The sequence below is a fragment of the Prosopis cineraria genome, unplaced genomic scaffold (genome assembly GCF_029017545.1).
Source record: "Prosopis cineraria cultivar Desert tree isolate PC_DT_omini unplaced genomic scaffold, ASM2901754v1 PC1, whole genome shotgun sequence".
Lineage (NCBI taxonomy): Eukaryota > Viridiplantae > Streptophyta > Magnoliopsida > Fabales > Fabaceae > Prosopis > Prosopis cineraria.
In genome coordinates, this window is record NW_026555332.1 from 35,511,079 (window position 1) to 35,522,314 (window position 11,236).

An 11,236-nucleotide genomic window follows, 5' to 3' on the forward strand; every position below is an offset into this window, starting at 1 on the left:
TGTTCATATCTTTAATTTTTCTATTTTGTTACGTATATATCATTTATCATTTTGTTTTTCGTAATGTGAGCAGGTACTCTTCACCAAGGAAGGGAAATTAAACTATGTTTTTCCAGAAAAAGAGTTCCCAGAAGACTTGATGCTCAACAAAGTTAGCAGTTCCCCTCTTTCTTTTTCGATTGGTGAAAAGTTCTCAATGATTCTGATATGGATTATGATAATAAACCAGCCGGAAAGACCACCCATAAACAACACTGTTGACCTTGATATCTCCGTGCGGATAGATGGTGTTAGCCATAAAGTCCTTTCTGAACAGTGGTTCTCATCATTTACAGTTGATCATTTATATATATTCGATCTATTCAGCATTATTAACAAGGCTGAACTCGAACTCTCCAAATCATTCAAGTGGAATGGCCGCAATCATGTCGAGATATTTGTCAAGAATAATATTCAAGATACAGAAATTCATTTAGGAACTAATGTAGGCAAACAAGGCATGAAGCTTGAAAATAACTTGCAACCAGGTATATATGTATATATATACTGTTCGTATTTCTTAGTCTGTATTTCAATTATTGTTCATACACTTATACCTCGATTATAAAATTTTGAAGTTTTGATATGATCATATAAGCATATTGCATTTATCTATTGCTGGTAGAATGTGTAGTTTTACTATTAAAATTAGCATCAATATTTTATGGCTATAATGATATCATCTTCTTTTTGCACAAGTATGGGGACATGATGTATTTCTGAGTTTTCAAGCCAGCGATCATGATTCCTACTTTTTCAAGAACAAGTTGTACGGTGCTCTGTGTCAGAACAACATTAAGGCTTTCAATGCTAAATTCAGGAGGGAGGAAGGTATTCTCCCAACTGTGGTCAAAGCAATTGAGGAGTCAAGGATTTCAATTATTGTATTCTCTAAATCCTATGCTCATTGCAAATGGTGTCTTGACGCGCTTGCCATGATCATTGATTGTATGAAGACAAAGGGCAAATTGGTTTTTTCAATTTTCTACGATGTATACCCCTTAGAAGTAAGACATCAATCGGGAAGTTTTGCAGTAGCAATGGCGGAGCATGCAGAATATTTCAAGAATGACATGGAAAAGGTGCAGAGGTGGGAGTTCGCTTTGTCTAAAGCAACTTGCATGCGTCGTTGGAGCCTTGGAAAATGGTATGTCTTTACTTCTTTCTTTGAAACCAAAATAGAATTTCTTTGGTGTTTGTTACAAGTTTTTCAACAAAAACATATAAAACTGCATAAGTGACATTCTTAATTCATTTTATTTCAAAATAGAAAAGAAAATAATCGATTTCAAGCGCTTAAGCTGCATGTGAATTGCGTGTGTTATACTTTTTGTGGACAGACCTTCCTATTAAATATGTCATGGTATAATAACGCAGTTTTCCTTTAAGTAAAAGAAAAGGAATATTTTATTCAAATTTTGACTTCCTTACTTTGTGCTTACTAATGAATGCTTGGAATTGAGTAGGTCGGAGGACGAAGACATTCCACGCATTGTTGAAGAAGTTTCTCGTCGCCTTCTTGCAGAACATTTAACAAAATCAGTAGAGTCAATTGGGAGCACTATGGGTGATCAAGGTATTTTTCCCTCCATATCCTCTTTTTGTGTAATCATTCACATTCTTTCCCGTGTTAAAACATACTTTGATTTACTGCCCCACATTGAGGGAGGGTATAGAGTAGAGGATCCAAATCCCCGATAAACCCCATTAAAGTTTAAGTCCATTTAAGTTGGGATCTCAAATAATTATGGACTTGATATGAATAAGTTGTGGACCAACATAATAACTTAATTATAATATAGGATTTAGATGTATTTCAAAATTTCAATCAAACGCCAAAGGTACTTAAAGTTAAATCAATTGCAAAAATTGTACCAAAAAAAAGTCAATTGCAAATTATTATATAGTTAATAGTAAATTGTGGGCTCTTCAGCAAATATTCTACACAGTGAGGATCTCTGGCAATATTTGTTTTATTGGTTTATGTCTATTATAGTTTAACACATTATTAACTTGCAAATATTGTAGTTTACAATTAAGTTATATCGCTAGCTATGTATTAAATTTCCGTTTAAGTCAATCAATAATACACCAAAAAATGCAAATGCTAATATTGAAGATTAAGATTCTTGGTATAGCAAATACATATTAATAGGTAATGATAAGTGTTGACTAGCTAATAAGATGCCATACATTTTATGTCATTAGCTAAAGACAAATATCCAGAAGTTACATGAATGTGTATGCCTTGTGTTTGTTTGTAAGCTTATATCATCTTCTTTTGTGCAAGGACCGAGACATGATGTATTGATCCTGAGCTTTAAAGAAGCCTGCAGGTGAAATTATTTAAGAAACCTACTATATTATTATTTATATATGTTCATATCATTTTTTTAGTCTTCTGAACTGCAAAATCAGATAATAAATTTTTATAATCAATTAATTTTAACATTTCATTTTCAATAGATAATTTAGCTAATTCATTTAATCTATCTTGTAACATGATTGACCTTAAATAAGATTTAAGTAATTTTAATTTAAAAAAACAAAGGTTTGATTGAGATTTAAGGGAGGAGAGATGAAAAACAGAGTGGTAGCGGAAAGGCAATGATTGTGCTTGTATTTGGACGTTACAAGACTAACAAAATTTTGAAATAGGAGTGATAATTGCAATGGAAGATGGGGCAACAAATTTTTGATGGGAATATATAATTAACATTAATACCAAATAAAAAATTATAATTAATTATATAAGATATATAATTACCATTAATGCTTAACAAGAAAAATAATGACTAATTATATAGGGTATAAGTAGACTTTTTTTTAGGCTTAAGGCGACCGTCTGATTTGCCTAACATGAGACAAGGCCATGCCTGCAGAGATTCCTACATTTTCTCGAGACGTCTAGATAATGCTTTATGTATGAACGATATTAATGCTTTCAACTATGTTGGGAGCTCTGGATGGAATGCAGATTTATGCCCAACTATGGCCAAAGCAATTGAGGAGTCAAGGATTTCAATTATTGTATTCTCTGAATCCTATGCTCATTGCACATGGTGTCTGGACGTGCTTGCCATGATCATTGATTGTATGAAGAAAAAGGGCAAATTGGTTTTCCCAATTTTCTGTGGTATAGACCCTTCAGATGTAAGATATCAATTGGGAAGTTTCGGAATAGCAATGGCGGAGCATTCCAAGAATGACACGGAAAAGGCGGAAAGGTGGAAGTCGGCCTTGCGTGAAGCAGCTTGCATGAGTGGTTGGAGCATAGAAAAGTGGTATGTTTCGACAAAAACATAACTGCATAATTCACATTCTTAACTCATTTTATTTCAGAAAAGAAAAGAAAACATATAATTGATTTGATTTGAAGCACATAAGCTGCATGTGTTATGTCGTGGTTTAATGACACAGGGTGCCTTTAAGTAAAAGAAAAGGAATGTTGTATTCAAATTTTGACTTGTTTACTTTTCACTTTTTACACAGGATCCAAAACTTTTCTGAAGTTATCCCACACATTGTTGAAGCTGTTTCTTGGCGCCTTCGTTTGGAACATTTAACAAAACCAATAGAGCCAATTGGAAACACTCTGGGTCATGGAGGTATTTTTCCCTCCAACCTCCTTTTGTGTAAACATTCACATTCTTTCCCATATTAAAACATTCTTTGATTTACTGCCTCATTGGTGAAATGTAGAACAACCACAAGATAGAGAAGAGCTCAAAGATGATACGTACCGGAATTTATATTCAATAAAACCCTCAGAGTTAATCGAGAGAATCATGAGTCATCATGAAGGTTAGAATTTTTTATTTTTTTATTTTTACCGTGGGCTTACACTAATTGAATTTGAATCAGTTTAGCAATACGGGTTAGATGTGGACCGATATAAAGCCCATTAACGTTTAAGTCCATTTAAGTTGGGATCTCAAATAATTATGGACTTGATATGAATAAGTTAAGGACCAAAATAACAATTTAATTATAATATAGGATTTAAATATTTCAAAATTTCAATCAAAGGCCAAACACTTAAATTTAAATCAATGCAAATTATTATATACTTAGCTTCCTTTATTAAAAAATATAAGGCATTTTTTAAGGAGTTAGATGTTCAAAAATGTAAAGTATTTGTAGTGTTTGAATATGTAAGTAATGTTTTTTTTTTCAAAAAATACCCTTAATAAATGAATCATTTTATATTTATTTTTAAATGAAACAACATATTAAATAGGGATAAATATGCAAAGATGATGTTAGTTTAAAAATAATTAAATAATTTATTGGGGATGAGATTTAATTAAAAATGCTTTTTATTTTTTTTTAGTGAATTATGCCTTATAATTTTTAATAGAGAGAGTAGTTGATTGTAAATTATAGGCTGTTCGGCATTCTACACAAGTAGTCTCTTACAATATTTGTTTTCGTGTTTATGTCCATTATATTTTTTTGAGCAAAAAAGTTTATGCCTGTTATAGTTTAATGCATTATTAGCTTGCAGTTGCAGATATTGTAGTTTAAGATTCAGTTATATCGCTAGCTGTGTATTAAATTTCCATTGAAGTCATAATCAATAATACGGCGAAAATGTCAATACTTTTTTCATTTTGTTGCTAAAAATGCCAATACTAATATTGTAGTATAAGACAAGATTTTTCATTCTTGGTATGGCAAATACATTAATTGGTAATGATACGCGTTGACTAGCTATGAAGATGCCATGCATTAATTTTACTTCATTCGCTAAAGTCTGAAGATGCATTTTGAGAAACTACATGAATGTATGCCTCGTGTTTGTTTGTGCAAGGGCCAAGACATGATGTATTGATCCTGAGTTTTGGAGATACCTGCAGTGACATTTTCGCGGACGATGTATATAATGCTTTATATGAGAACAATATTAATGCTTTTAAAGTTGTTGTGAGCATTAAATGGAATGAAGATTCGGACCCAACATCTCTTAGAGCAATTGAAGAGTCAAGGATTTTAATTATTGTATTCTCTAATGAATTCTTCACATATTCTCCGTCAAGAGACGACACACTTGTCATGATCCTTGATTGTATGAAAACAAAGAGCAAATTGGTTTTGCCCATTTTTTACGATGTAGACCTTTCGGATGCAAGACTTGAAACAAGCAGATGGAAATCAGAAATGGAAAAGCGTAGAGGCAAATTTTTGGGTTACACCAACGAGGAGAAGTTGAAGTTGAAGTCGGCTTGTTTAAAGCAGCTCGCGGGCCTGGTTGGAGATTAGAAAAATGGTATGTCTACTTTGAAATCAGAACAAGGTTTCTAATTAGGTGTATTAGGTTATATGTTTTTAAATGAAAACATAACTGCATAAATGTTCACAACCAGGAACATACTGCAACAGCAAAGCGAAGGTTGTGACATGTAATAGTAACAAAAAAAAAGAAAAAGTATAAGAATTCAATTCTACGTCTAAGCATCTCTTAATGTCATTCATAGATGCTATCAAATTAATTTAAACCCCCGTCTTTTGCAAGTAATTAACATAATAGAAGAGGAAACCTAATTTAACTATGAGATTAATTAAAAGTGTATCTTTAAATATGTCATGGTTTGATCGTATAGGTTATGTTAAAGTAAAAGAAAAGGGATTATTATTGTATTCAAATATTGACTTGTTTACTTTATGCTTATCAATGGATACTTGTAATTGACCAGGGAAAAAAAAGGTGATGTTATCTCACGCATTGTTAAAGAGGTTTCTTGTCATCTTCGTTTTGAACATTCAGTCAGCATCACGAGTCATCACCAAGGTATTTTTTTTTTGGGTCCTTCCTCATTCCCTTGTGTGTTGCTGTTGATATTTTATTGGCATTTCTTCCCCCGCCCCCCCTTATTGGTAGGATTTTGTTGGCATATCTTATCCTGGGCTTCCACTTGTTGAATTTTAGTCAGTTTTAAAATCCGGGTTAGATGTATGTTGACCGGTGAAGTCGATCGACTAGAGTTTATGTGATCAATTTAAGTAGTGTTTATGTCCACCTCAAATAATTTTTGACCTAGAATTTGGATACGTGTTTTGCTCATTAATATTGGCTACTTATATATATATATATATATAGTTGCAGCAGACTCGAAGAGAAAGACAAGGCGCAGTCCAGAAAGATAGGAAGCTGTGCAAGAGAAAAAAAGGAAGACGACTTGAAAGTGTCCAAAAGGTCTGTTTTTGTCTATAAAAAATATCACTATTAAAATAACAGTTTTTTCATTATTTTTTCTCTTTCTTCTTGCATATGGATTATTTCAAGGCACATTTGATCTACTAACTTTTATATACAATTTTAGTTTGGTTACTTGATTGTATAAAGTATCTTTTCAGTTCAATAATTTTAACATTGTTAGTTTTAAATAATTATTTTTTGTGCTAATTATTGTTATTGTTAAAAAAATTGAATTTAATATGTTAATATTTAAGAATATTTTTGTCAATATTTAAAAATTGAATGTATAAATTTTTTTGTTAAATTAATGACGATAGGATTAAATAACTGAAAAAATATTTTATAAAATTAAATTACCAAAATAATTTGTGCTTTTATCCTTCATACTAATGGAATAAAAATATAATTACAAATTATTTTATTCAATTTTAAATATTATTTATAAGATTATTAAATATTCAATAATTTTAAAATTTTAAACTACACAACAAAATATAAGGCACACTTGAGTGAAATAATATGAAAACTTAGAATTAGAACACTTTCGTGATAAAAAGTATATTTTTCGTAAGCCATAAATCTAATATTCATGTCACTACTTAATTTCAAAACATTATAGCTTCAATCATCATTGCCTTTGCTATTTTATTTAGATAATTTTTACTTCTGTTAGGTCCTCAGTTCTCTGCATGATTCTAGAGGACTGTTATGACTGAAACTATATATTTTTTGTTCTTTCTACAGGTATTTGATCAACGGATTGCACATTTGGGAATATCAGCCTAATCATATACTGATTATCTCAGCACGATGAACGTAGAGTTTAGTCACTGTATTTTTGGACCAAAGAAGGAATTTATTTGCAAGTGCTACATTAAGTGATGCAGTCCTCTAAACTTATAAATTCTATGTTTTTTTTTTTCATGTGAGGCTCTTCGAGATATATATATATATATATATATTAATATACTCATGGTGACTGAAAATAATATGTAGTTTTTAGAAGGTGAATTAAATGCATAAAAGATATTTAGAAGATGATTTATATATAAAACTGGTGAAAATACACGACGATCAAAACTAATTATTGAGTATAAAATCATAGAATATGTACGCAAATTGAATTCCAAATAAATATTAAGATTTATGATCTGTCTGTTGCATTTAGTGGATTTTTTTGGTTGACTAGGATTAAATCTTTTCTTTTCTGTATATCTATAATTAAAGGCCTAAAATATTTGAATTCAAATAATTAATTATTAGAAGTACGAATATTAAGTACTAGATGTATGACAAGATCTAAATACACTTTTATCTATAATTCCATAAAATCAGAGTTAGAACTAAAGGCTCGGTATTATTCCTCACCATTGCTAGATGATTTGATGTAGAGATTCTTTAGTCTCACAATAATTGAAAAACGCCTAGATGGTCAAAAGAAATTAGATAAATAGATAAGAGAAGGAATCTTTTGACTAACATGTAGACACAATGATAACAATTGGAGAAGTGCTGTGATTAGTCAGAACACCCTCTGGAAGGATAACAACTATGTTTTCTCAATTAATTGTACGCCAACTTAGTGTATAGGCTTCTATTTATAACCCATTGTTTGAACCAAAAGTAGAAGGCCAAGCCAAACTACAATGATTCCCTAAAGCCTAAACCAGCAAAGGAGCGTGCGGTTGCTATTTGCTATAAATAAGCAATGTGACGTAACTCAATAACGCTCAATACTTTGCTAAATTTATGCTAGACTTGCCCAGCGCAAATATTTTACTTGACCTTGCATTTTCTTCTACTTTGCCTTGCGCGATTTACCTTTCCTGTGCAAACTTGACCACTTAGGCTAGTTTTGCAAACTCATGGGCTTCTCCATATCCACCACACACCCTATTGTACTCATTTTTCAAAGTCATGCTATCGAGCTTCATGCTCAAGCACGGTCCGCCTATTATTGTTCTTGCAAGTCACTTGAGTCTTCAAAGAAATTATGATAAAGGACTTTGGGAATCCATTTAGTTGTCTAATTGAAACTTACTCTTTTGAGGACTCCTATAGCATGCCTGGCATACACATACATCCAAAGGGTTATGACGCTCTGACCCCTACATCGAAAATCAGGCCAACAGCCACCTTCAGAGTTGTTTTATTATTTAATTTATATTCAGTAAATCCATAAACCTAAATATAATTAGCTAATTCAGGTCACACTTAGAATATTTTATTATCCTTAATAATATCTCATGACTCAATGATATTTCAAATTGGGATATTAGATTTATAATCAAATGATGCAGTCAGATAAGTCATAACAATATATATACATTTATGTACAGTCAGGCAAGTCATAACACATATACACAAATATATAAACACTGAGTAGATGGGACCCGATAAGATTATAAATAATCTACTGATCAATGTTCTTGCAAAATGAGGGGGCAACAAATACTCTATTGATTTTATAATTTTAAGATGACAACTTTATAACAAAAACAAAAGTCTAAAGCTGCAAAATGAGTTGATATAGCGTTTGAGAATATGGTTCGATCATCCGATTTACTCTAGGTTTCAAATATCTTTGGAACAACAAATTGATGTGGGCTTAACAAATAAGGAAAATAACATCCAAGGACCACTGTACAATATTTATATCACACAAGAACCAAATAATTTTATATTCTCACTGTAGTCCTCTGGTCCTTCAGACATATTAACTTCATAGGCAAAAAATTAAAATGCCCCTCATAATTAAAAAACCAAAAGAAAAAACAAAAAGACTCCTATCATCGTCGGCGCCGCATGTCAGACCGCCGACAGCTGGCGCTGATGATATTTTATTTGAGAAATGAAATTTTTAAGTGGCCAAACCCACCTTTGGCCACCTAAAAAGCTTGGTGGCTACTAGGCCACCAAGCCCTTTGATAATATATGGCAAAAAAAAAAAGAGAGAGTAGTAAACTAAACACAAAACCACTTCCATGTAATAACCTAATGGTGTGTTGTTAATTTTTGAATAGAACTTGTTATTTTACAAATGTCATTTGTTGATCTGACATAGACAATTACAAATTAGGGGTTTCAAAACTTTACTCATTTTATTTGTTAAATGTCCTAATATATTGTTATCAATTATGAATTTGTAGTTGTCAAAACCAAACGGGTATTTGTTAGTGAATGATTAACATGTATTGACCCTTCCTATCAATTTTTCTAACAAGTATCCATTTGGTTTTGACAACAACCTATTTGTGATTGACAACAACACATTGGACATTTAACATGTAAAATGAGTGAAGTTTTAAAGCCCCCAATTTATAATTGTCTATGTCAGATTAACAAGTGACATTTGTAAAATAACAACAATTCATTTGAAATTAACAAGAATCTATTATGGTTTTAACAAGTTAGAAAAATGATAGAAAGGGTTTAGTTGTACATATTAGTCATTCATTGACAAGTACTAATTTGGTTTTAACAACAATCTATTCGTGATTGACAACAGTATATGGGGGTGTTTAACAAGTAAAATGAGTAAAGTTTTGAAGCCCTTAATTTGTAATTGTCCATGTTAGATTAACAAGTGACATTTATAAAATAACAAGTTTCATTCAAAAATTAACAATACACCATTAAATTATTATATGAAAGTGGTTTTGTGCTTGGTTTACTACTTATATATATATATATATATATATATTGCCATATATTATCAAAGGGCTTGGTAGTCTAACTAAGTTTTTTATATAGCCACGGGTTATAGGATCAAACCCATCTTTAGCTACCTGAAAATCTCATTTCTCAAATAAAATGTCGCTGGCGCTGAAGCTTCGACGGCTGGCCACTAGTGACCCCGACCCCATCGGCAACAGGGGCCCCTTCGGCCTTTCCTTTAACAATAATGACAATGATTACTTTGCCCCTTCGGCCTAATTAACTTGGTCGACAAATATCAAGCCAACGAGGTCATCAATTTGGATCAACATCTTCAACATTCACATGTGAAACTTGGAAAAAAAATACTGTGGTGGTGAATCATTTTTTCCTCGAAAAACCTGTGCATCTCTAACGGTGTACTTAAATAGTCTCACTTATAAAATTTTTTTTAAAAAAATAAAAGTAAAAAATATGCAAGGATTAAAACGATGGGACATTGCATATTTGGTAGCCAGGAAAAAAGATTAAAACGTAAAACCCATTGAAGATGACGATTGCACAAACTCAAATGTAAAAAAGAGTAAATGTTGCTCAGTGATTCTTTACCGTCTTTTCCGTTCTGCTTTTCTAGGTCACCCCATCTTCCCCTTCCTCTTCCTCTTCCCCTTCCTTTCTTGGAAAAATCACTAGATTTAAAATTTTTAAGGTTGATAAAAAAATAGAAAAAAAAACTTATTACAATTCACAAATTTCAACTTTAGAATATTTACATTCAAAAATTATATAAAAGAACTTGTCATTTATATAAATCATATTCTATAAAATGAACTTTTTGTACTTTTTTTAAGTTTTGTTACATGAAAAGATAAATTATCAATTATTTTTTTAATTTTATCTTTTTTCACAATTTTTAATGAGTAGGGAATAAAAAGTTATATGAGACAAATGTTTATAAAGAGTAGTGCTAGTATACATTTAATAACGATAAATCAAAAAAATTTTCTTTTTTAAACAACATCAATAATATAACTATATCCAGTTAGTTTTTGTAAAATAATTAAAAATGACTTATAAATAAAATAAGAAGAAATGCATGATAAGTTGATAATTGCAATTCAAAACCACAAAATAATGGAATTAAATTTAAGGACCATGGCCCTTCCATGCAATTTAAAAAATATCTTTTGACCAAAATACCCCTCTAGTTAATGTTACTTGCCGTTCAATAAGAATTATTTCTCAACCAAATATTAAGAAATTTTCAACATATATGACTATTTTTTTTTACAAAAAAAAAGAGGTATGAAATGTCTAAAAACTAAAAAAAAAAAACAGAGA

At 31.1% G+C, this 11,236-nt stretch overlaps 1 protein-coding gene across 1 annotated transcript in view; it reads left to right on the forward strand.

The window, feature by feature from the left end:
• Positions 1–5,309, forward strand: part of LOC129318502 (TMV resistance protein N-like) — an 80,051-nt gene extending 74,742 nt beyond the window's left edge. Inside the window, exons 5-12 of the mRNA XM_054963319.1 lie at positions 74–527; positions 739–1,186; positions 1,506–1,615; positions 2,330–2,375; positions 2,922–3,323; positions 3,532–3,647; positions 3,742–3,843; positions 4,853–5,309. Of these exons, the coding sequence (XP_054819294.1) occupies positions 74–527; positions 739–1,186; positions 1,506–1,615; positions 2,330–2,375; positions 2,922–3,323; positions 3,532–3,647; positions 3,742–3,843; positions 4,853–5,301 (2,127 nt within the window). The 3' untranslated portion in view covers positions 5,302–5,309. The remainder of the gene's footprint in view (positions 1–73; positions 528–738; positions 1,187–1,505; positions 1,616–2,329; positions 2,376–2,921; positions 3,324–3,531; positions 3,648–3,741; positions 3,844–4,852) is intronic.
• Positions 5,310–11,236: the final 5,927 nt, after the last annotated feature.